Below are 27763 nucleotides of genomic sequence, written 5' to 3'. Positions count from 1 at the left end.
GGATCACCTGCTCCCAGCTCAGGAGACGTCTACCCCGTTGAACAGAAGGCCAGTCAAAAATGCTGGGAGGCCTGAGTAGATAACAATGAGCTCCTGGACAAACTCAAAAATACAGAGGGTGGAAGCATGGACAGATAACCTGGGAGGAATACAAAGACATTGCCTGAGCATCCAGGGCTAAAGCTAGGAAAGCTAAAGCTCAGATGGAATTGAATCAGGCCAGGGATGTCAAAGATAACAAGAAGAGCTTCTCTAAGTACATTAGCAACACAAGACTAGGTCAAGTGTGGGACCCCTATTGAAATAAATGAAAGACCTTCTTACTCAGGACAAGGAAAAGGCTGAGGGAGTGAAGGCCTTCCTTTCCCCAGCCTTTACCTGCAAGAATACCCCTCAGGAATCCCAGCTTCCAGAGACTGGGGAGAAAGGCTGGAGCAAGGAAGATGTCCTCTAGATGGAAGAGGATCAGGTCAGGGAATACACAAGCAAACTCAGAACAGGTAAGTCCATGCCCCTGATGGGATGCATCCATAGATGCTGAGGAGACTGGCAAATGTTGTTGCGAGGCCACTTGCAATAATCCTTGGTTGACCATGGTGAGTGGGAGAAGCGTCCAGAGACTGGAGGAAAGCAAATGTCACTCCTCTCTTCCAGAAGGGTGGGAAGGAAGTTGTGGGGAAGCACAGGGCAGTCACCCTCACTTTGATCCCCAGGAAGATAGAGCATCTGATCCTGCAAACCATTGGCAGGTGCATGAATGTCATGAAATACAGAAGTGAAATTAAGTGCAAATATGAATCAAGAGATGCACAGAATTTCACTAAAGTTATGTTGGTATACAATTGAGACACAGCAATAAGAAGAGACAACTTACCTTTCATGCCCTTTAAAAATTATGTCTCCTTCCTGTTTTCCTGAGGGGGCATAAAGGGGTAAGATAGTCAAAAATGGTTGCCAGCTGGACTGCAAAGCAAAAAAATAAATAAATAAAATAAAATAATTTTATTTTATTTATACATATATTGCTGTATGAATATCTGTTGTGGTTCCGCTCGAGTGGGCAGCCGAGCTCCACCACAGCCGCTCTCTCACTCCCCCTCCTCCAAGAGGAATGGGGAGAAAATATGTGAAAAGGGCTCAAGGATTGAGATAAGGACGAGAAAATCACGCAATAATTATTGTAACGGGCAAAACAGACTCAGCATAAGAAGATAGTAAGATTTATTGCTCATTACTAACAATTTTGAGAAGTGAGAAACAAAGGAAAGAAACCAAAAGCACCTTCCCCCCCCATCCACCCTCTTCCACCTCCTCTCCCCGAGTGGCGCAGGGGAACGGGGGAATGGGGGTTATGGTCAGTCTACAGCACTTCTTCTCTGCCGCTCCTTCTCGGTCACTCTCGTCCCCTGTGCTGTGGGGTCCCACCCACGGGATGCAGTCCCTGATGAACTGATCCAGCGTGGGCTTCCCACATGCAGCAGCTCTTCCAGAACTGCTCCAGATATGGGTCCGTACCACGGGGTCCATCCCTCAGGAGAAAACTGCTCCAACCTGGCTCCCCTACGGGCAGCAGCTCCTGCCAGATCACCTGCTCCTGCGTGGTCTCCTCTCCACGGGCTACAGGTCCGGCCCGGAATCTGCTCTGGCAGGGGTCTTCCACAGGCGGCAGCCTCCGTCGGTGCAGGGCCACCTGCTCCACCGTGGTCTCCTCCACGGGCTGCAGCGTGGAACCCTGCTCCACCGTGGTACTCCGTGGGCTGCAGGGGGACATCCTGCTTCACCATGGTCCTCACCACAGGCCGCAGGGGACTTCTGCTCCGGCGCCTGGAGCACCTCTCCCCCTCCTTCTACGCTGACCTTGGCACCTGCAAGGCTGTTTTCTCACTCCCTTCACTCTCCCGGCTGCTGTGTGGCGCAGCGTTTTTTCCCCTGCCTTAAATATGCTCTCACAGAGGCGCAAAACAACATCGCTTATTGGCTCAGCTCTGGAAAACAATGGGGCCCTTCCCAAACATGGGGCAGCTTCTAGATCTTTCTCACAGAAACCACCCCTATGGCCCCCTGCTACCAAAACCTTGCCACGTAAACCCACTACAATATCAGAATGCAACATCTAACTATTGGGTTTTTTAAAAAGCGTCCAGAAAGAGACTAAGGTGTTTAAGAATATTAGCAAATAGCACTCCTCCTGCCTCCTCCCACTAACTTCTACCCTGAGGAAAACTGAGGCGTTCTCTTCTCCCTGTGATGCCTCTACTTACTCTGCATTTTGATATTTAGATCTCATTTGTATTCATACTAAACGTAAGTGTTAATGATTTCTCGGAAAGCCAAGACAGAAACCGAGAACACTTACATCTCACTGAATGCAAACTGGCATTCTGTGTAATAATATGTGGGGAGAACTAAGAGTGGAAATATTTTGAACATGAATTAAAAAGTGTTTTGCTTCTAGTGGCTGGGAGGGTTTTGTATGTTTCCCCAAAAAGGCAACATCTATTTTTGAGAGCTAAAGATACTGTGCTTCATTATAACTCAAAGCATTTACCCTCCAACTTTGTCACAAAGGCTGGAAATTAAAACACCTGCCACTGATTTTTCTCTGACCTCTCAAGAGCACACATGCCTTTGTGATAATACAAGCCAGGCAGGCCTCAAGGCCTCTACCACTCAGTCACAGAGATTTTCCTCTGCCGCAGAGAACAGAGAGATTTTCCTCTGCCCGTGGAAGCTTCCAGCTTATTTGCACTGTGCTGATATGTATCTGGGCCTGTGGCCGGACTTCAAATGTTCTCATCTCCCTAACGAGCTGCATGTTGAGATTTTCACTGCAACGCAACCTACTGGCTGCTGTGGAGCTACTTGTGACAATTTATCCCAGCACAGTACTAAGGAGATGGCAGGTCCTGCTAGGTTTTAACACAAGCAGCTTTACTCTGATTGTTTTGTTCTCAATTTACTTTTGGCCTGCAGTGGCTAAGAAGACGCTGTTTTCATATTAGATATATGATCTCTGGCAGTTTCATGTCAATCAGCTTTCTGAACTGTAGTTCTAGCCAGAGATTTAAGCCATTCAAGTCTCTCACTATACTACTCATTTATTTATTTAGATGGAGAAATATCAGTAGCCACATACGGATTTTACTGGAATAATTAAGAGTTGGTTTTCATTACAAAAATTTAACTTGGTGCTATCAGTTTGGCACAAAGCCATGCAAGGCATATTTATACAGTACACAGATATAGAGTAGCAAGAGATACACATAAGGTGAGGCAGAAAATCTGGCAGCTATAGTAAAATCACTTAAACATTCAGAAACAGATTCACCTGACACATAAAATAGGAATCGTGCTTAGCCAAAACGTATCTGGCTACAACAATTCCTGCCTCTTAGAAACTGCTTGAAAGATTTCTCCTTACCTTGTTACCCTAGAGAAGCAATTGGTATAGTATCTTGGATGTGTCTGAATTTTCCTCTCTGTGGGTTAAAAATGCAGCCTATGCATCTTGACCAGCTCAGTTCCTTTTTTCTTGGGTGGTTAAACCTCAGCAGTGATGGAAAGGGGTTGAGGGATGATAGCACATTACAGTGCATGTTCTTCACCTTTCCACCAGCAGGAGTGAACTTGCATCTCTTGTTACTGTGCTGCAAAGCCTTACCCAAATAAGCATGGTTAGGCTTTGTAGCACAGTACAAAATAATTAATTAATTAGTAAGTCTACGGGTTTTGATTTACATGCTGTACAGTACATTCACAAACATTATAAATTGATACAAAACCAGTATATGGGGTTTACGTGGCAAGGGTTTGGTAGTGGAATAGCTGCAGGGGTGGCCTCAGTGAGCAGAGCCCAGCAGCTGCCCCATATCAGAGCAGAGCCAGCTCCAGCTGCTCCAAAAGGGACCTGCTGCTGGCCAGAGCTGAGCCAGGGAGTGATGCTGGGTGGGCCTCTGGGAGATCAGAGTTAAGAAAGGGAAAAAATACTGCTGTGCTACAGCAACTGGGAGAGAGTATTGTGAAAGTGTGAAAGCCCTGCAGCCCACAGGTGAGTGCAGCAGGAGGGCAGGAGGTGCTGAACGCAGGCAGCAGCAGTTCCCCTGCGGGCTGTGCAGGGAGAGGCCCCTGGTGGAGCAGGCTGTCCCCCTGCAGCCCATGGGTCCCACATGGAGCAGATCTCCACGCTGCAGCCCCCCCCCATGGGTGCAGGAGCCCCCGGTGGAGCAGGTGGATGTGGCCTGGAGGAGGCTGCGGCCCATGGAGAGCCCCCGCAGCAGTACAGGAGCACTCTGTTCCTGATGGACTGCAGCCCATTGGAAATGTCCACACTAGAGCACAAAGAATGGCATCTCATAGGAGAAACCCATGTTGGAGTAAAAGAGTATGAACAGGAAGGAACAGCAGAGATGAAGTGACAGGGACCCAACCACCATCCTCCATCACCTTACACTAGGTGGCAGAGGAGGTAGAAACATTAGAAGTGAAGCTGGGCTTGGGATGATGAGTAGTGGAGGAAGCAGATGTTAGTTTTGTTTCTTACCACCCTACTCAAATTTTTCACTGGCAATACTCTCCCTAATTTGTGTATCTTTTGCTTACCAGATACAAACTCCCTATCTCTTACCTTGCTCCAGAAACATTTCTGCCTTATCTTCTCCCTCTGTCCTGCTGAGGAGGGGGATTGAGAGCAGCCAGGTGGGCACCTGGTGGCCTGCCAAGGCCCATCCACCACACCCAGGTTATTGCCAACAGCTGATTTAAAGAACATTGGAGTACAGATCTCTGCAGCCAGAGTATAAATTACTTTTGCTAGGGTACTGCTCACTCATTATTAATGACAGGAACTTGAAAACCTACTGTCTTCTAGGACAGAAATCCTTCTTTAAACAGAACTCCTTTCCATATGAACAGTGTGTTTGAATGTGGAAAAGCAAGAAATTAATGTATGAAGTTAACTATTTACGAGTCCCTACAATGAGTCAGAATAGAACTTACTTCATGAGGAGAAGGAAGTCTCAGGTCCCTGTGTCAGTCAGTGCCTGAACCAAGCCTCTCCCCGCCATCAGCACAGGGGGATGAAATTGTGTCCCTTTCTATCAGTTGCATTGGGTGCAAATCTTCATCCAAAGTATATTATTATGCTTCAAAGAATGCATTTTCATGTGAATAGAGAAAACAGCTAAAACAACTTCCCACTTTCATTTTATCTTTTATGTACTTTCTCAGGTTACATTATATTTTTGTGTGTTATTCAATCTCCTACCCAGCATCATAAATACATCAATATGCAGAGATTATACCATCCTACCCAAAATATGTTTCTCAAACCTTAATTATACCTTTAGCCTGCCACATGCTCTCAGTTCCCAATCTCTCCCATGCTTTTCTCAGTTCACTACAGCTTTTTTTTTTTTTTTCTCTGATCAGAGGCCCATGAAATTTTTCACATCCTCTAGAGCACATGGAATTGCATGAACTTTCCTCTGTCCTATACCTGACAAAGAGCTTTCTCTGCTCTTTACTGCCTCCTGGGAAAACTGGCAGTACATACTTCCAGTCTCAGCTGCTCCACCAGGCCTCTGCCCTCAGTTTGGAGATGTCAGCATTTTTTCTTTTTTGCTTTTTCCAATTTCTTTCTGCTGCTCTCCTAGGATTCCACCTATCCCAACCTTTGCTTAAACAATTTTAAACACAAGCACTAAGACCTACCTTGAGATCAAGGAGTGCAAGCTCTAACGCTGAGAATCTGTGAACTGTCGATGTACTCTACTGTTCAAGCAATTCAAGTTCATATGACAATCTTTTAGTATTATTGTCTTTGGTTAAGATAACAAAGAAATCCAAAAATGGCTTTTACTTTTAAATTGTAATTAGATACTGGTGAGATTTTGATGGATGGAATTTATCAATAAAATTCTGCTGCAGATGAAATAGTGAAGTGCAGAGTTTGATTTTTTTTAAGGTGTTTTAAAGGTAATCTTTACCTTTTTTTTTTAAAGGTAATTTTTAAAAAAAAAGGTTTTAAAGGTAAGTTTAAAAACAAACTTTCAAACAAACTTGTTTATGATGTTTTAAAAAAATATCACAAAGAAAAGCTTATACTGAAATACTTTATTTCCATCTCACAAAAAGCAATAGTGTTTGCAGTACACATGCCTTTCAAATCAGTGCTGGTAATATGCAAAAACATTTCTCTGAAATATAAAGAAAATAAGCTTCTCTTCCCTTTACAAATGAAACAGACAACTTTGCATATTTTATGTCTATCTATACATACACACGCACACACACACACACACACACAATATTCAAATCCCCATCTGAAGGCAGGTATTTTACAACCTGAAATGTTACCACTCACAGTTCAGACACCTGTGAATTTACATTGTCTTATATATTTTTACAGTGTTTAAAATACAAAGACTAACCCATTACAAGTACCTACAGTATACAGCATTTCCAAATTAACTTGTAAGGTATTTTTCAGGGATACCTAACTTAACCTTGACTTAATGAAGACAGGGCTCAGTTCTCACTGCAAAAATTTGTTTTACACTATATATTCAAACCCCTCCAGTCTCCAATTCTTGGAATGGAAAATCTGTACTTCATTTTTACAAATTCAATTCGAATTACTGTGTTTCAATCCATTCAAGCCACTATTTTTTTTTTTTTTATAAAACTATATACTTAAGATTGTATTGTGATTTGATTAATGCCACCATCACTAATTCAAAAAAGATGCCCGTCTCCTGTTCTGCATCAAACAAAGTTAAATTGTCACATATAAAAGTCGATATATCTAGTACAACAGCAGGTTTAAATAACACAGCAAAATTAGAGATTTAAATTCTTTAGCAATATGACCTGAGAGTTTAATATGGTAAATGTACTTTTTTTCCCCTAGAAATCATGTGACTCCATGACATAAAAAAGTAACAGAAATCTTTGAACATTTAGTAGCATCGTGATGAAAGTGATAGATATAAATATAACTATTAAAAATAAGCTTATGTATGCACTTGTCAAAATGTCGAAAATAAACATTTAGCATGTTGAGAAATGAATGTACTACATGATGCATGGATTATGTGGAAAAGCTAAAATGTATGTGACTGAATGCAACGAGTGCATACAAATAAGAATGGTTACTGAGCATTAATTTAAATTTCAGAGTGCAAAGAAGGATATCTTCCAGCAAAGCAAAGGAAGGATGGTACAACCTGTCAGAAAATGGAATGTTCCACCAAAGGGAGAACAGGTAAAAGATACAGATTCAAGTTACACTTCCTACATCTGTTAGCCAACAAAAGAAAATTATTCCTCCCATGATTAGGGAGGAATGATTAGGCATTAGGTTTTTCATAGATCATTTCTACAATGTATGTTCAGAATTATGTGTCTCAAATACCTCAAGATCTGGAAAGTTCTCCTTTCCTATGGTAGACAGTATCTTTCTACACCTTCTGAGTGCCAAGTCTGATAATTAATGCAGAAATTCCAGTCCAAACAAGCTGGCTTTCCAGCAAATGAGTGATTTCCATATAGGAGTGGACAAGAAGAAAGTTTGTTTCTTCTAGAAGGATTAGTTTACAACAGAATGAGCTTGACAGCAATACAGTACTCAGGAGGAGATGCAACATTATTTTACCAAAGTTTACTTATGTAGTAGTTCCATAGCTGGAACATCTATATGCTGAAGTACAATTTGACATCATATTTATAGGATGCAACAAAAGCCAGCACTGCTCAGTGTACTCCCTCTGACAAACTTCAGTTACCCGTGAAACAATCCGTGTAACAACAACGAACCCTCAGCAATTGTAGTCTGCTTTCCCATTAGCAGCACTGAAATGCTCAGAGAGACAAGTCTCACCAACCTCTAAGAACAAGACCTCAGTCAGCTCCTGCAGGAAAACAGGATGTTTATTCTAACATACTGTCTAGCATATCACTTCGATGATAAGCCATAAGGCACAATGACCATCTATCACTATGACTGGTTACACAGAAAAATTAAACCTATTTTAAACACCTTCATTCCATATGTTACCATCTTTTCACACATTAGAAGAAATCTCATATTTCTCTGCTTGCACTTTTTCCATCTCTAAATAAAAATAAAAGCTGAGCTGGCAGAGGGCGCAATCCTTTTTCCAGGGACAACATTAAGAGCTCAACTGCTTGCTTACACTTTTCCTGGTAGGCTAATTTTACATAGGAAAAGTATTTATTTTTGATTTATTTATAGAAGTAAAAAATATATACATGCATATTTGCTTTTCACCACAATTAGCTCTTAAAATTACAAGTGCATTCATTATAAACAGAGGATACTGGAAAGTAACAAGACAATCAGTGCATAATGGCTTTGAAGACAGTAATTGATGTAGCCCATCTGAACATGTACTATAGTTCCAATTTATTAAACACTATGATTTTACATTGCAGGAGATGATACAAAGCTAGTAGCATTTGAACTCACAGTTTTTCACTGCAAAGCTCTTCTGCTGTAAAATAAGAATGGCCTAAGATATATAAAAAACATTAGCTCAGTAAGTTTTAGCTAGAAAATACTATGGAAATTAAGTGAAGAGGTCCTATTGGCTACAATATGTTTTTCATTTGACCAGAAGCCAAAGAAAACTCAAGGAACTACCAAGATTTCATTCCTTTACAGTAAGGCATGACAGATGTGGCTCTAAAGGGCAGTTCATTGCTCATGCCTTAACCATTCCAACCTTCACCAGTTCCCAATAATCTCAATAACAGAGAAGTATATTTAAGCATTTCCCTTGGAAGGAGGACTCCAGCACAGTTTTTATTAAGGTTATAGACTCCATGACAGTTTAAAAACCTCTACAATGGATACACTGAAATTATTACCTATTAGAAAAAAAAAAAAAAAAAAAAAAAAAAAAGCTGTCAAATGCAGCAAAAAGTGAAATAAAAAAAATATTCCTAAACCTTTCCCTCCCCTGACCTTCCAGATGGTCTTGGTACAGTTTGCAGTCTAAAACTCAGCTGCATGCTATTTCCTTGCTAAGAGCTAATTATCAGTAAAGCATCTCAATAAAATCTATAATCCTACAGCAGAAATCAGGAGGAAGATGGGCTCTTCCTCCGGAGTTTCCTTTTGAAATTTTATATACCTCAGTACCGTAGTCAGGGCTGAAGTAAAAAGAAATGTGAGGGGATAGAAAAGTGAAAGCATACTACTGTTTTCTCATTTAATATTAGGAAGTGACTGTAAAGGAAAATAGATGACAACTACATATATACACACAAATATACAAATATGGAATTCATATTTCTGCAGAGAGCATAAAGGTTTAAAATAAACTAAGAAATAATACCACAAGACATGGAAGTTTGTAAAAAAAAATAATCAGAGAACATAACTAATTACCATTCTAATTGCATGACTTTTATGGAATTAGGACAGTATGATCTACTTTCAGTGCTTACATTCCTTCTTCAGTACTTGTGAAAATTGCTCTTTTCTGAGCCTCTGGGGCAAACAAATGTTTGTGCATGCTCAGAATCTAACACACTTTCTAACAATTTCAAGATTAGAACTGCAGACATAGTTTTTAATGTGAACTGATAAAAACATGAGGAATTCCTTTTCCAAGAAAGCATTTCCCATGCTGTCAGGATGGGAAAAGTATGGCATGGCTTAAGCAATCACAGCTTACAATTTCTTCTAATTAGAATGAGCAGCCAATGCTGTGATTTCATCAATTAAAGTTTGAATTACCTTTGACAAATTTTTACGTCCACTAATTTAACTCTCAAACTACTATCTTCAGAATTTGCTCTGACTGAAATTAAAACTTTGTGTTGTTCAAAATTTTCAACTTTTAACCCTTAATGTTTTCATATCGAATCACATATTGGATGCTGACAAGACAACAGGTCTGAATCTGCTTGCGTGAATCCACAAAAGGTGCAACAGTAGTGAACATCTGAAAACATCCTATCTCCACATAAACAAGTATGATTACTCTTGCATGTGTTTTATGTACATGCTATGCCTCAGAAATGGCTTTTCTCACTGCTTTTGACAGACAAGGTTGTACAGCTGGTGTTTTGGCTTTCTAATGTGGCACATCTCTGCTTTTAGATTCCCCCCCCTTTTTTTTAAAAAAAAAAAAAAAAAGAGTATGATGATTTAGATCCCCTTCTTTTAAAGCGTATGAAGACTTGTCACACAAGGTTTTTCATAACAGTAGAACAAACCATTAAAGTCTAAATGAGAAGCTTTCTAAAGCTATACTGAGTAAGCAATGTACAGAAATTATACTGTGATATCAAAGGTAACAGGCAAGGGAAAAAAAGCATAAACTTAACCAAATGAAGTGGCTGATACACTGACTTATTGCAGGACCTCTGCAACAAGTGGTGAAATTCAAAATCAGTAGTCAGAAGTAGACAATTCAGTAGTCAGTCTAACAGATAAACCGGCCTGTTAACAACTTCTCATGGCAGTTTTGTGCAGTTGCTCACAGATCAATACAGCAACATCAGTTACACTTTGATGTTTAACAACACAATTCTCAAATTGTGTTGTTAAAATGTCTAATAAATTCAGAGTAAAAGTTTCAAGGCCACATCATTGTTTTTGGAAATTCCATCTCTAAAACATTTGTTTTTGCTGTCTGGCTTTCTCCTTTCCATGCAGACTATTAGTGCCCAGCCACTTTAAACATCAAAAGGTGTATGATTAGCATGACGTATTATTCTTATTTTTCATGCAATTCCCAAACAACACAGTGAAAAATCAGAAGTCCAAACTGAATTCAAATCCAGACCGTATTTACCTCTCCTCAAACTGCTGTACTTTATGAGATCCTCTAATACTTATGTATGACTTTGTTTCACAACAGCTTCTCTATCTACGAATGTGGAAACTACCTGTATTTTTTGCAGTAACAAAGCCCTACTAATTACCTAGCAGTCTGCAAAAAACTAACAGTTCATGGCAACTTTCTTTCTGCTCTTACCTGTCAGTATCAACGCACTGATGAAAATCTAGAACATGATACCAAATGAAAGGGTATTAAATTTCATAATATATAATATAATTTATGGAGATGTTTGGTCTATAGATGAAAACAGTTTCAGAATAAATACATCCTGCTCATAAATGCTTCGAGGGAAATCAAAATTTGTGTGAGACATGCCCTGAGCTATCTAGACTCTCTAATAGTGCAAACAATGTTGCAGCAATGCCTGGTTTCACCCTGGCTTTTGCAAAAGAAACAGAGCAACTGTCCACAGATTTCCTAAATGGCTGACATGCCATAGTTTTATGTGCACTACAGCCATTTTTGTAGCTTTGCTAAGTTCCTCTCCATCCACTGGATATTGAGCTGAATTGTGTCAAGTGCCTCTTTTACACAACGCAGTTTAGAACTCTCTTCTGACTTGGATTCAAAAAATGTCTTCACCTGAATGACAAGAAAAAATAAAGTGTTAAAAAACAACACAGACCTCACAAATAGATACAAAGCAAAGGCTACACATGTGCTGGAAACAGATAATCATATACATTTATGCAGCAAACAAAATTCTCAGAGTTGGCTTCCCAAAATGCAAGAACGTCTTTAATGGGAAGAGCAGCAGTAACCCCTTTGGTTTCAATAAATTAGTTTACCAATAAATAGATATTGGTAACTCATCACATTAATTACAGAGCACTCACAGAGCACTGTAAGTTCTGGAAAGAGAGGTGTTTTTTGTGTGAAAAAGAACTAATTGTTGCTAGTGACCCAATGCAGTCCTCTCGAATGACCCCCCACTTCCACTTAACATTTTAACTATCAATGCTTACACTTAAAATACTACTGTTCGTACAATAAGAAGCCTTCTCTACCCAGTTTTCTAAATGAAAGCATTAGACTCAACTATAAACCTTTCTTGACACCATACATTCAGGGTCTTGTGAGGTAAGACTCAAATTTCTAACAGCTAGTAACTGGATCTTAGCTTATACTCAACTTCCACAACAGCTCTTTGGGACTGTTGACAGACAAAATAATCTAAAACAACTCTTAATGGCTCTCCATGCCATTCCACAGATGCAGAAAGCACAGATTATTGACAAGATCTAGACCAAAATTTTGCTATCACTATTTTGGGATATGGAGTGTTCCAGTGAACAGGAAACCAGAGCAACATGAACAGATAGCTGTGCTTGACTGTGTATATTCAGCTCTGCTGCTGATTCAGACTGTCATCTTCAACATGTTTATGTACATATTTCCCATGTGTGACATAGGGACAGAAATAGCTGTATATCCTTTCAAAAGGGCCTTAGTGACTGTGAATAACTGTTTTCCTCTACCGCAAAATAACTGAGGACAGCACTGGCACTAGAAAATATGATTTTCTGACTGATTAAGCCACCAACCTCAAGTAGATGCGCCCTTGTTGCAAACTGAGAGGTTGATGAACTAATGAGGTTCTGGATAGTATATGAACCTAGATGAAACCTGAAATACAGAGAAGAAAAAATTTATGAGTGATTTTAACATGCAGGTTCAGTATATGCACATATTCATATTTCTAACTTTTCTTCTGTTTCAGTATTTGGAAATCATTAGAAGCATCTAAATTCAAGTTTACATCTCTCTTTCCCCTCTTTTTTTTTTTTTTTTTTTTGAAGAGATACAAGGTGTTAGCAGCCCAAGCCTCAAGATGCCTAACCCATACAAAAACTGAACTTCAGAGCCAAAGACAAGGAAAATTTTCAAACTTCTATCCCAGCCCAGAACACTAAAGAACTGAGGACACCACACATCAAGCAACAACGTCTACACTTGTGGGATGGATTTAACAACTCTAAAGCAATCAAGTTTGCCTCCAGAAATCATTTTAAGCCAAGTAATTTTGTAACATTAATAATTACTCCTGCTTTAGCAAGCAGGAATTTTCATCCAGGAAAAGCATTTTTAACAATGTGAAACTGTTCCAAATCACAACTAGGATTTAGAAATACCATTTTCTAAGTACTGTCAGTTTTTGAAGATTTGTAGGCCAGCTCTGCAATTTCAAGAACAGTTAAGAAGAACATATTTCTAAAGCAAGTGGATTTTTTGTTATTTGGTTTTTGGATTACTATAGAAAGGTAGGAATAAATGAATGCTGAATGAAATGCCTGGCTTTACTTTTGAATGCATTTGATCCACAAAACATCCCGTATCTCTAAGATGGCTGCTGGAGCTATCAATCTTAACAAAAATCCAAATCAAGATTTTCTAGAATAACTGAGGTTCTAAGAGGTTTCAATGTTCCATCAGCTGTTAAGTGAGATTTCAAAATTTATTGTCCAAGTTATTTTTGCAAAGTCTAATTTTAAAACAGGCTTTATACTGAACATCTTATATGAAGCAAACTATTTATTCACTTGCACTTCATAATAGCAGTCCTTTTGGCAATGTGGGTGTGAAAAGCTACATCAAAAGCCTTACTTTCTTGTAAGTTTTTCCCAATTCTCTTTGACAAAGTCCCATGCCAACAAATATCCAGGCAAACTCTGGCTAACAGTCGCTACGATATGTGAAAGCTCCTGTGCCCTGATGACTTCTCCCTCAAGGCTGTTATGCATTAACCTAAAAGAAAAAGCATATGAAAAGTGACAGTAAAAAAAATCCTATTTATTCATTTTTTTTACACAGTTCTCCTGGTAGCCCTAAATTAGATTATGTAGATTATGTAGAAGATCAAACAACTATCAACATCTGGCATCTAAAGCACACGGATGCTACATTTTATAATCACTGTATTCATTTAAGCTTGAGTTTCCAAGAACAGAGTGATCTTAGCTCTAAAACAAGTACCTGAATTTTCATTGCTGTTGGAAAAGATGGAGTAAAATTTCACAACTTGTAAAATAAAACAATTCACTGGTAAGTTAAGAGAAAAAAGAAGGAATGATAGGACATACTTGGTGTCCTCCATATAATACTAAGATTTAGTCTATGAAAAGGTGTAAGAGCATAATGTAAGGTCAAAGAAAGAAATACTAAAAAACAACGCACACACATGCACAACCATTTACTGTCTTGGATATGAAGATGTAAATCTCTGAAGACTCAGTAAGCAACCTGTTTCACCATTCTCATAAAATCTGCAATTTTCTTCACCAATAGCACAAAGCTTTTAAGTCCATTTTTTTTCTTTGCGTATATTCCACCTTGCCAGAGTTCATCTTTTTTTTTTTTCTATTGTATACATTTTCAAGTGAAAAATAACAGGTTCTTCATGTTTATGGAAGCCTGTACAAAACATCTGGCTTGATTTTCTTTAGTATTCAGATTTTTTTTTCCATTTCAACAATTAAAAAAACCACACATTTAATTTACACAATATAGATCTTTGTCTCTTTCATACCAGATCAGCTTTCTGACATCTTCTGTGCTGGCCAAGGCTTCAATCATTTTGCTTTTCTCTGCTTCAGAAACTGAAGAGGAGTACATCTTTAGGAGGAATTCCCAGCCTTCATTAGTTTTTGCTCCAGTTATAAATATGGCTTTCATAAGATCACTAGGCAGACTAAAGGGAAAAAAAAAAAAAAAAAAAAAAAAAAAAAAAAAACAGAACAAAAAAGGGGGGACAAAAAAAAAGTTCATCTGAGAAAAGAAGGAAGAAAAGTTACAAAATGAAAAGATTAGCTTGAAAGAGATGCCTCTGTTTTTTGCAATTTATTTCTGTAGCAATTGCAAGTTTGCTGGACACATGAATTCATGCCTTCCTAATATTTTAATTCACTGGGAAAAAGCAAATTATATTAGTCATATGAAAGCACAGCAAATGGTACAAAAATCAGTGTCATTTTCTATGGCACAAAATGCACAGGAAACCAGAGAAGAGTGAGTTCTGCAAGAGACAAAGGTATACTTTGATGCTGCTACTAAGTAATTTTCCTCTAGTATGCAGCTTAAGAAACACAGATGAAAACAATTTTTAGATGGTTTTGCAGTCACATTGGAGACTGCAGAACAAAGTCTTAAAATCTAGCACAGTTTTTCCCACTCATCTTAAAACTGCAACTACTTTTAGACAAGCAACAGTAAATGACAGAACGAAGAGCTTTATCAATATTCAGATAGCAGAGTAACAGGAAAATAGGTAGGTAAAACGGTGGGAGTCCATTTTTGCGGTACCTCATTGTTCCCTCAGACTTCATCCACTTCTCAAACATCCCAGTGGCAGCTGTTCTACATTGTCTTATATCATGGGTGCAAGCAAAAGCTAGCAGTATTGACCGGAGCTCTCGTTCAGACAAAGTCCCGTTATCTGTCCAATGCTGTTGGTCAATTTTATTTCCAAGCAGGTTATCTATTCTATACTAAAGGAGGAAAAATTATTAGCAATAACTAATTCTTCCCAAGAGAATTTTCCACATACAAAGTTATAAGTTATAAAACTTAACTGTGGAAGTTAAACATACTAGCTTTGCCTCATTATCTATATGAATAAATAAACAGTTCAAACTCATAGTCAGCTCATGATCTCAACTAACTACAAGTTCTGTCTGTTTAACTGCTTTTAACTCCATCAAGCAACAGCTAATATTCCTTAGTTTAGCACAGACAAAGCTTTATCTATAGCATGAATGCCTTCTAGTTTTATAGCTTGAAAAAAACAAGGTGCCCCTAAGATTACCACATCTCAGCTGAGACACTCCAATATGAACTACTATAATTTAATAGAAAATGCAGACAAACTATAGCTTGGGCTGCATTTTACAGTAGGTAATGACTAGTAAAATCCTTGAATAAATACTAAGTAAGAAAACAATATAGCAGTTGCTTTTTTGTTTCTTTCAAGTTTCCAAGGTTTATTTTAAACTTGTGGATAAATACAGAAAGGAGGTTTCTAAATATCAAGGCAGAACAGACAAATGAAAGACATTTCCACAGCCAGAACTGAGACTACACTGTTTTGATTGTAGCACTTTATCATGTTAGTCTAACACACATCTGAAATGGGACAATGACAACCATTAGTGTATTTTTATTTTCACAGAAGATAGTTTTGCCTTTTTTTCCCCCACTGTGTCTGTGTAAAGCAATTGGATCAATAATCTCCATCCACTTTAATGATTTTTGGAAGTAACATTTCTGTACTAGAAAGTGTCATAGACTCTGTATTGAATTGATCGTTATCCCCAGACAACACTGTGTTAGCACTGCATTACAATCTCTAAAAAAGCATCAAAAAAAAAAAAAGTCAGTCCACAAGATGCAGCATTGCAGATCTTTCCTATTTAACAAAAGCATATAACACTAAGAATTGTCTAGAATCCAGTCCATTTTCATAAGATTACTGAACAATACATTAAACAGTCAATACTAATTAAACTGCAAACAACATTGTGATAAATTATTTCAAACCACGTTTTCCAAAAAAATAGTACATACCATCACACGTGCTGCCAGTTGTTGCTCACCCTTTTTCTCTAAAAGGTTGTAGATAAGACTCAGCTGAAACAAAGCTTGAGTGAGTGGTGCAGTACTGCTCTCTTCCTTAAGGTAATCGATCAGCTCAAAGGCATTTTCTAAAGACTCTTTTCCTAGACTGTAGGTCAATGAACACAAACATTAAAATGGTTTAAGTGATGTTGCCTGCCTTACCCAAGTTACAATAATCTTAATTACACTAGCAGAAGAATTGATAAATAGAGGAAGACTTTCAAAAGAAATGGTTTTGATGTCAAGGTTTTTACAATATAATATCAACAAGAAGATAGTGACACTGACATATCTTCAATTAACAAAAATGAAAATAGGTAAGAGGTATAACTGATTTCAGAAAATATTTATCATAAAGAGGGTATTCAGATACAGGAAAGAGCTGTCTAAAAGGCCATCCAAAACTTTCAGCTGTAGTGCTAATGGAGAAAGACAATATAGGAGCCAGTAAAAAAAAAAAATTGAGAAGCAAACAGCTTGCTTCTCTAAGATGAAATATTCATTAACAGAATGCAGAAAAATATCCTTCTAAGCAGACTATAAGACACCAAAGAAAATAATGTCTTCCAGCAATGGAAGACATCATACACCTATGCGATGTAAATAAACAGATGCTGCTATAAAAAAAATCAGGGAGATAACATCTAACACCAATATGGATTCATCAGTGAAATTCAAACTTTTTTTTTTTTTTTTTTTTTTTTTTTTTTTTAAAGTTAGTGAATGGTTTCAATAGACTAATGAAGTCTGAATTAAAACTTCTCTGAAGCACTCTTCATAAGAACCCAGGTCTGATTCTTGTCTGGCTTGGAAAAACACTTAAACATATAAAGTATGTTTTCCAGTATAAAAACCTTACCTTGCAAGGTTGAAGATATTGTTGATCAAATTGGCTCTGTCTTTAGCACTCAGAGCAGTGTGGTTTTTTTTCAACAGATCAATCAGTGTTTTCCAGTCTTCCGCATAGTGTACTATGTAATAACCATTCATGTCCACGTTGAATTTTATCCATTCCACCTCTTCTGGAAGTTCAATGACAGCTAACAAACAGACAAGAAGTTAGTAGCAGGCAAAGGTGTAGCACCTGTTCTTTCAAATCCAGATCTGTGAAGTGGATCCCTAGAGTTAAGAAGTCTTTTCTGGCTCACTAGTTCCCCCTACTATGAGAGGGAATAGCTAGCAAAAATGTTCTGAGTGAAAGCTTTCAAATACTAGGCTGTACATCTTCCTTCAGTGCTACATCTGACTGAATGAATAGTATCACAGTCTGAACCCAGCTGTATCTGTGCATTCTAAAATACAAACAAGAGGGCACATAATGCCTTGTGGTCACAGCACAGTGAACAATTTTAATAGGTAAACCTGTCCTACCCAGAAACAGAAATGGGAACGTCTGTCGCTCATGGGGATTGTACAGGATAGGCTGGGCACATCTCACTACTCTTGAGATCAAGAGAATTATTTCAAGATGCCAAATCAAACCTCAGGCTCAAGAAGACAGTGAACAAAGGGAGCACTATTATTCTACAGTCATGGCTTGTCAGTTATTTTGTATTCTACCAATAATACTACCAGCAAAAAGAATTAAAGGGCAAACATAGCTAACTGAATACTGTTGTGGAAGCTCTAGTATGTACACTAAGTAGCTTAATTTGGTAAACCTAATTTTAGATGTAGAAAGAAAAATATAAACAAAAAGCAACAAAATGCCCAGGGCACACAGGTTTTGTCCCTATTTTCTGTTGATTTTTCATTTTAACTGGAAAGCAGTTTGCACTATGTCAATGACACTGCTGGCTATCTACTTAACAAATTTTCTGCTGTGACAGTTAATTAACTTACCCAAGGGAATGAGAGTACTGTTTCCTATTCGCTGGCACAGTTTCAGCAGAAATCTGTCCCACTTAGGTTTTCGTATTTAAAACAAGGCAACAATCAGAGAAGACCATTCAGGAAGTGAACAAGCTACCACCTTAGTCACATGAAGTGTTTGCATGTTATGGTTTATTCAATATAGCCGAACTATTCACAGCAAAGCAAAAGAGGGATCTCAGTAGTAGATGATAGGAAAGACTAAGCTATGCTATCTCAAATGAAAGCATGCTTTCAAAATAAAAAAGTAGATAGCACAGGATAAGAACAAGTTAAGTTCTAAGAATTCTGACTTGATCGTAAGTAAACTTATGAGGTGCTTTCATACTGAATCCATATCCACTCTCACGTCTATTAACATTGCACAAGTAAACCAGTTAATAAGTCATAGGCCTTTGCAGGCCTCACAAGTTAGAAGAGTTTTTGCTGTCCAGTTCTCCTTTTAAACAACCCTGTTTCCTCTCTGCACACTAACACATACATATAAACAGTGACACACATCAGAAAAATAGACAAATAGTGGTGACATTAAGTTGGATGAAAGGACACACTCTAGATTCAGAGTCAGCTAGATACAAAAAAGGACTTTTGGGATAAAGGAAACAAAATTCTTTATTTCAGTTGGTTCTTATACTTCCTGCCAAAAATGTGAGTGTACATAGCATTTGTGATGCCTTTGAAATTTAGTGAAATTCTACCACAAACTCTTTTGTACTATTCTCCTACTCTCTTATCCTACACATCCAAGTATTTGCAGCCCATGAGGAATTAGTAAGGTGAACATGAGAAGACCAATATGGACATTTAAGGTCAAACAGATGTAATCAGTCTGCTTACCTAATAAGATCAAGAACACAATCTGTTGAACAGTTTTATTTTTCCATTCTGATAATTCCTAAGAACGGTTCCTAAACCTCCAGCTCAAATTACAAAGGCCATAAATAAATGAGTGTCTTGTAAAAGACATGTCAGAATAACAAAAAAAATAATATATACATACATATATATTTTTTTTTCTTTAATAGTAGTATTTCTAATGTCATGTTGGAGGGCTGGTAATTTGTAAAATCAGTAAACAGCAAAAACGTCAGGATCAGCTCTAAGCATTTTATTTTGATTTTCTACGGTTTTATTTTGAACAGTAGAGGTGGGAGATAGGTTTATGCGTTAAATATAACTGCAAGTTAAATACGCTGAATTGTAAATTCAATGACAGAAATACATCAGCAGATGTAAAACGGTGAGCCACACTAGCCTAAATAGGAGAGAGAAACTATTCAGTCAGTGAAACCAACGAGGAGATGGCCAAAGCAATTTTTACACAGTACTACATAAAACTGTATAGAAACTATTCACTTGGCATAGAGAAAAACAGGACTGAATTAAAATCAAAAAAAGCTATATGGACTAGCAGTTTAGGATTCAAACTCACTACTGCAGCAAAAGCAGGGTTTATGTGAAATGATCTAAGAGTTTTAAATTGTACAGTAGTTCTCTGAAAAAATCTGTTCCAGGTGGAATACTTTCTTGTAACTTTAAACAAAGTAAGTAATATCTGACTGGAAAGTGACTTCCTTACATTTCGGTATATTGGCAGAGCAACTGTCACAGTACTCACTCTCCAGAGGACATGCAGTTCAAAGTGTTTTGTGCATGCACTGTGATGAGAAAAGTACAGGCTTTAACAAACTGCAAATTCGCTTCTGTCTCAGTTGCTGCCTTTTACTTGTACATAAAATGCTATGGGCACTCAATACTCTAATGACATTACTAGTAGTACCTGGCTCCAGATCTCTGCAATTACTTTATACTATGTGTCTTCATCTTCACATCTTATGCAAGTGTGTGCTCAGAAAGACCTGCAATCTGTAACACGTAAGTAACTTGCTTCCAAAGTTTTAAGTCACATACCTGACTTCTGGTCCAGTAAATGTGCATTAACACAATGGGTAAAGTTGCACCTATTAGTCATGTAGGTGAGAGGAATATGCCACAGATAACTGCAAAGGAAAGCAAATATTTACTGACATATTATTTATAGTTTATTATTTGTTTTGAAGGGTCGCTGAGTTTTTAGTTTAAAACATTTCAATAGAAGTACTAGAACCACATCATGCCATGTAACAAAGTGCAAACCCCACTTGTATCAGAATGATCAAAGAAAACATGTACAGCATGTACAGCAATTTCTTTTCTTTTATTCCCACCATGTTGAGAAGTGGATGAATTTCCTAGTACTTCTTCCTCAGTTCCAGCCTGCTAAGTACCTTGGTCCAATGTCATGTAGACAGAACATATCAAAAATTTAGCCAGTACTGTTTTTACTTCAGTCCAGTGTTCAGTCTTCCTTAAGTTTTACAAGTATCATTATTTTTCCAAAAAAAATAAAAAATTAGTTCAATTCAAATACAAAACTCAAATTCCAAATCATGGTAATAGAAACCATAGCAGACTGCACACCACCAAGACTGACCAAAGTGAACTGTGAACTGGAAGAATAAATGCTAACTTGTCTCACAGTGATAATGACTTGTCTATTTAGAGGAAAATACAACTTTAAGTGAGGCAAAACAAACTGTATATATGTTCCAATTTTGACAGGGACCATTAATGTGAATGACTCAGAGTACTCTTCTTCAAAAACGTTTCATGCACTTCCCCAACTGACATCCACTAGACAGAGAAGAATAATTAAGCCTAATAATCCTTTCCTTCTTCCCTTCCATTTCAATCACACATTGTTTTCCTTTTTCCCCACAACAAAAATAAAACATACCCCCATAGCTTACAGCATTTCAAAAGACAAATACCTTTCACAGGCCTGAGTCTGCAAGATGATGCTAAGGACTCAATTATTGTTAAGACCTCAAACAACTGAATAAAACCCCCAAAATCTCAAAAGGATTCAAACTTACATACTTTGGTTTGCTATGAAATACAGTTAAGGTTCATAATATAAGATACCATAGAATCATTAACACACAATCATTAACGTTGGAAAAGACTTTCAAGATCATCTGGTCCAATGATCATGTATTTGTAACAGATTCATTTTTACAATTAGCAATTTCCTCACCTTTGCTTCTTCAGCATTTATTCATGTGCTTTTTATCTTTTGGTACAATGGAAACTCAATGAGACAGCCATCTGCACCCTCTTAACATTTTTAAACCAAGAAAGTTTTGATTCTAGCTTTTATTATTTGCTCTAACAATGCACAAGATGCACACTGAATATTGACATAAAGGAGCAGAAGCTCTGAAGTAATTGCATCAGCAACTTCTGCAATGCACCCTTTTATTTTAAATTTAAAAGCTTCAGAAAAACATGTAAATGAAACACTGAGCTTACAAAGGAAGCCCACAGAGTTTTAGCAGTTGCTAGGGTAGAAATAGGCATGGATAATCAGTTATTTTTCAAGGCAGATGTTAGGTGAGTACACTTTTATGCCAAATTATCTTTATTACTACCAGCATTCAGATGAAATACCAGAACCCCTGAACACAAATAGAAAGGTACATGATATAGAAAAGTTATCTGCAGATATATTTTAACATATGGAAAGTAGTAACAAGGTGGTTACCTTGCATCTGATGTCCAATTTTCTGGTTCCACACGATATAAAAATTTTTCCTGCTGTATAGAGATATTCCTTCCTGATCGGACAACAGTCACCAAAGGAAATCCCTTATTCAGAATCCACGTTTTCATTAACTTTTTTACATCTAGTGTTCCATTGGTGATCTGTAAAAAAAGCAATCATAGTATAACAGGAAAATTGCAAATTTTATTTTATTTTATTTTATTTATTTATTTATTTTAAATACAAACGTTCTTAGATCTCCCTCCTTAACTTACTACATAAGTAGTAGCAACATTCTGTATTAGTAAAGTCACTTTTACACTGAGACTGTGAATTTCATGAGCAATAAATTAGGGGAACAAATTATTTTTATTTTCTCAAGCAGAGAGACTCCTTGTCAAGCAGTGGAAAGAGAAATTAGAAACATTTGATAGGCAGAACTGGTATGTTGAGGAAAAAGAGACAAGAATGTTCTGGAAAAGGAAGTTATGGTAAGCTCCCCAGATCTAACCCACCCTCCTTGCTTTCTCTTTCACTATTGGTATTCTGGTACTTTATGCATGTTTCAGATCCTGCATTTCTGACATGCATGTTAAAGAACTTTTTAAAATTCTGAAATCATTATTAGAAATTGAATTAAAGTGATGGTGTTTGTATAATAAAACACTAAACCAATTCAGGGCTTTTTTGGATGATTTTTTTTTTTTTTTTTTTTTTTAAATTTTTTGGCATCCCATCTACCTTTGTATAAGCCTTTGTATAGCTTAACCTCCTATGTCTTCCATCTTTCAAGAACTATTTGCACTACAACATATCTACTGAGGGTCAAGTACTTTATACTGTCTATGTATCACCGCCTCTTTACTAGCAGAGATGATCATCCAACCTGAGAACGACAATGCTACCTCTAACTTACAAAAATACATTTTAGGAGGAGCTAACAGGAACGTAAGGAGATTATTATTATTATCATTTAAGTTGCATATACCTTTTACCAACCCATACCGTCTTTCTCTAGTTACCCTCGTGAGCATCTTACTATTCACTGTACAGATTGAAGTTTTCAGTTCATGTCACATTCAGCTTTTTGGTTACAGCCTGGAGAAGAGAATGCTCAGGTGGATCTCATCAATGTCTATAAATACCTTATGGAAGGGTGGAAAGAAGACAGAGCCAACCTCTACTGGTGCCCAGTGATGAGATCAGAGGCAATGGGCACAAACCAAACCACAGGACGTTCCTGAGCATCAAGAAACACTTTCATACTGTGCTGGTGACTGAACATGGGCACAGGTTGCCCAGACAGACTGTGGGGCCTCCCTCCTTGCAGATACTCAGAAGCCATCTGGAGATGGTCTGTACCTGGGCTGGACCATGATGGCCTCAGACGTCCCTGCCAACCTTAACCTTTCTGTAAAAGCAACAAGACGTACAGCCAGGGTAGGTATGACTGTTAACCTACTGCCTGAGTATGAGTGGCTGAGAATTTGAATGTGAAAAACTATAAAAGCAAAAGAAACTAAGAATTCAAGGTACAAAAAAATAAATAGACAGAAGACCAAAGCAAATGAAAATGGGTACAGGGGTAGTGTATTTCAATAAATTCAAGGAGGCAACAGGTGAAAACCAATGGAAAAAAAGTGCAAGAAATTTGGTACCTTCTCAGTGAAGGACCTTTATTAAAGGTCCCAATGTAAGCTAATGTGATGCAATACCAGTCCAGACCAGTTAACCCATGAGCCTTTCAAAAAAGGACATAACCATGTACATGAAGTGCAAGTTAATCAGAACACAGAATTAACAGTATTTACACTTACATAAAAAAACAACACCGACAACAGAAATCAACCAACAAAAACACATACACAAAAGTCTCAAACCCCAAAGACTCAGGCACAAAACGAGGTACAACCAGCAATGGACACACAGGAAAAGGGGAACGGTGTAAGCACATCACAGAAAGGCAACTTCCAGCAGGTGAACCTGCCCCTGCAGTATGCATGACTGAAGACGGTTGGTCAGAGGTTTCATTTAGGAGGGGTTCAGGAGAGGCATATCTACTTTTCATTGTAAAAATAAACGAACGCAACACTTAAAACAAGAATTCTTTAAGGTAAGAGAGTCAGTCTGATACCAAAAACAATCCATCACTAGCTGGCCAACTAGTGACTGTAGATAACTACACACAAATTTAGCGCCACCCTGACAAGAACTAACAACGGCTCCAATTCTGCAAAAGTTTAGATATCGTAAGATGGATGCCAAGAACCACAACTAAACATTAATATCTTGCCTTTCTATAAGGAAACGTCACGTGTATTTCAGAGAATTTAATACATACCACACAGGACAGACACAGGGAGATGTGTTCCCTTTCTTCATCCAAACAGCTTGAAACTGGGGATACCTAGCAGCTCACTCTTGTTGGCATCACAGAATGGTCTGTGTTGGAAGGGACCTTAAAGATCACCTGGTTCCACCCCCCTGCCATGGGCAGGGACACCTTCCACTAGACCAGATTGCTCTGAGCCCCATCCAACCTGGCCTTGATCTCTCCTTCTGTCTCTCCTCTCCCTCATGCTCTACTTCACACTCTCTCCCTTGCACTCCCTCCCTCTCACTCTCCCCCGCTTCTCTCACCCTTGCCGGCACTCTATGGCCTACTCAAAGCTCCCCCGCCCTCTCCCTGCCTCCTTGTGCCCTATTCTCCCCCTGGCCCTCCCCGGCTCACCCTCCTGCTACTCACTCTCCATTACACATCCTCTCACACCTTTGCTTTCACACCCTCGCCCTCACTCTTATGTACCCCCCTTGCCTGCCTTCCCATCTGAGAGTGGCTGAACTAGGCCATCTCAAAACCTGTTTCCATATAACCCCGGCTGTGCATGTTGAAACAGAAGCTTCCACTGAAACAAAGGCACACGAGGAGTGTCCCAGGATGCAAATATTTACCGTCAGACTTCGGATTCAGCTCCATTGTGAAAGGAAACTTTTGTTCTGCATTTAAGATGACTAGTTTTATTCTGGCCTTAAAACACCAATGATGCAGCTCAAGGGAGGATAGATATAGATGCTGACATCTCCACACATGGTAGATATGGTTGTGTTTATCCACTTCCAGCACTTTTTTGGGATGATACTGAACGGAGCCCTAAAAGCTACAACTATCTCTATATTTATATGATGGAAATACAATAAGCAAGAACTTCACAATATTTATCTGTAGTGTATTATCCCATTTCTTCATAAATGAAGAAATAAACCAAAAGTCACAACACATTTTGAGAAGTGAAAAAAACATGAGCAGAATATTAAAGATGAATACCTCATTCATGCTGTCCCACAAGTCATCGCTCTGGGCAGACCTGTAGTCATGATTATGCAAGTATACCTCAATGCCAGCTTGGAAAACATCCTCTGTGAGATAGTTCTTCAGCATCAACAGAAGTGAAGCCCCCTACAGTGGAGAAAAAAGAAAACATGCTGGTAAATTAAAAGGTACAGAACTTGTTGAGCATATACATATTGTACCTCTTTCATACTACAATAGTAAGTCAGAAGGTGGCAGATTTTATCCCATTTTTTTTTTAAATTTTAACCCAAAATTGATTTGATCAGAATAATTACTTTTAACACCCAGTTGCTTTGGAAAAGTATTTTTAAACTTAGAGGACATAAACATAAACTTCAAATATGATTACAAAAAGAACTAATATTGCATTTTTTCCCCAGTTACTTTGGAAAAAAAAAAGAATATCTCAAAGACTCCAAATACAGTTATAAAACAGGCTAATAATGCTTGAATTCCCATCCCCTCCCAGTTATCATCATCTAAAAATATTGCATTCTAATCGGTAAGTCTCTGCTGGCTGATTTATTTCATTAGCAAGACTCTTCTTTATGATACAGAACTGCACTTGTGAGACAGTTTTGACAATTATATGACTTGCACCTACACTGAACAACTTATCTAAGTGTAGTTCCAGTTTTGAAGTGGACAGGAATGCAGACAGAATGTTGATTTTTGTTGTTGTAGACGTGGCTCAAATAGCTTAAAAGCTGCATTTCTATTTCCACAGAAATGTTCTTACATCACAGCCACGAGTAAATAAGATACCTGAGGATTTGCATACTGTACACCTGCAGATATGCCTGCAGTTGAGCAGGCATATCACAAGAAGATAAAGGTACACCTTAAGTTTTTCATAATATTTTAAAGAAAGGATTAAGAAAACATTGTAAGGTAGATTTTCATGAGAGCATGTATGGTTCTCATACATTCTGAATTCTAGTTTGGAAGTTTAAGTAACATCTTGCCTGAAACTGAAAGTTGCCTGAACTCTGTTAATTTAATTATTCACTAAACTCCAGGAATACCCCTTACTATAGGTTTTGAGAACATGGTCATTATTTCCTCTCTTGCATGAATCCATACTTAATCTATAGCTCTACTTCTTTTTCTTTCTGTCAAAGATAACCAAACACACTGTTGTTGTAGTTGGATTGTTCTCCCACCACGATGGGTTATTGACAGCCTGTAAAACTAGCAGGCTAAAATAATTTTGTAGAACACTTTCTATTTCAGACGGTAAAATGCAGAGGCCACATACTCACCTGTGTCAGTTTGTGGTACAGCAAAATAAAGTTGTATAATTCAGTAACAGTCACCCTATTGGCTAATAAGAAGCATGTTACAAATGCCTTCCCACTCAAATTGCCAAGGGCATTAGCTAAGATACGGGGCAAAGAGTAGTGGAAACAAACACTGTGTGAATGTAGCAAGAACTATGCAATGAAAGCCTCAGAAACAAAGATAACAGCAATGAAAAACCTGTTTCTGGCAATGCAAGGGCTACACTTCTCTTGTTTAACTCCTAAACTCCAAGATATAGGTTGCTACGTCTCCATGAAGAAGGCGCACACTTGCTAGTAGCAGTAAACCAATAAAATAATTGTCTGAATGTGTTTTACTAATGGACTGATACTCCAGCCTAGTCACTTTCGGAATATTTCCATTAAAATCACAGTTTTGATCAGTGACAGCATTCTAATCACGGAAGTTACACAGCTACAGACATGATCATGAATGTTGTATAGCTTCCAGAAGCACACCAAAATGGCAACTAATTGAGAGAGAAACTCTGAAGACTGAAATATCAGCCATGCCTTTTGATATACAACTTCAGGACAGAAACCAAATTCACTTCACAACCATAGGAAGCTGAAAATCACATCTCTGTTCTTGTAATTCAGTGAGCACAGACCAAAAGAAACAGATGCACACCACTGTGGTTAAGACCATGTGGCATCTCAGAATGCTCAGGGATTACCAGACAACAGGTTGACCAGCTAAGGAAGCAGGGAAGACAAACCAAGACAGTTTTGGGAGGTGCTTTTCACTGAGCAGAGAAAGATGCAGCATTTCACAATTTTCTAATGAGCACTAGCTCATTAGAGCTGGTTTCTTATTAGATGAGACTACAACCATAGTGTTGAAAAAATGACAGCTAATCCAAAAAGAAATAAAAGGCTTTCCTCCCATACTACCAAACAAGGGGTACCTGACATCTAAACCTGAACCAAAGTAAAACTTTGTCAAATGCAGCTATTTGCTTTCCCATGAATCACTAACTGAGGCACTGTGAAGTTAAAAAAAAAAAAAAAAAAACAACACACACACAAAACACAAAGCAAACCTATCACTCACTACAGATTAGAAACAGATATAATTAGTTGTAGACAACCACGATGTGCTACAGAATCATCTTACATTCCAGAATGTAAGTCTCCACTCAGAAGGTCTCTAAAATAACATTTTCAAAAAGCA

The 27763-nt window shown here is 38.0% G+C and overlaps 1 protein-coding gene across 2 annotated transcripts in view; it reads right to left on the bottom strand.

Moving 5' to 3' along the window:
• Positions 1–6102: 6102 nt before the first annotated feature.
• The window catches only part of LNPEP (leucyl and cystinyl aminopeptidase), a 61634-nt gene continuing 39973 nt past the window's right edge, over positions 6103–27763 (bottom strand). For both annotated transcript variants that reach the window (XM_082783167.1, XM_082783166.1), the window contains 10 exons: positions 25262–25393; positions 21937–22097; positions 20265–20353; positions 17341–17521; positions 16431–16587; positions 15171–15355; positions 14398–14559; positions 13476–13616; positions 12416–12497; positions 6103–11453 (listed from right to left, as the gene is read on the bottom strand). In XM_082783167.1, the coding sequence (XP_082639293.1) occupies positions 11322–11453; positions 12416–12497; positions 13476–13616; positions 14398–14559; positions 15171–15355; positions 16431–16587; positions 17341–17521; positions 20265–20353; positions 21937–22097; positions 25262–25393 (1422 nt within the window). In that variant the 3' untranslated portion in view covers positions 6103–11321. The remainder of the gene's footprint in view (positions 11454–12415; positions 12498–13475; positions 13617–14397; positions 14560–15170; positions 15356–16430; positions 16588–17340; positions 17522–20264; positions 20354–21936; positions 22098–25261; positions 25394–27763) is intronic.

The sequence above is a fragment of the Aythya marila genome (assembly GCF_965140915.1).
Source record: "Aythya marila genome assembly, chromosome: Z".
Classification (NCBI taxonomy): Eukaryota; Metazoa; Chordata; class Aves; order Anseriformes; family Anatidae; genus Aythya; species Aythya marila.
Note: the sequence above shows the minus strand (reverse complement) of the source record. Positions and strands in the feature narration are given on the sequence as shown.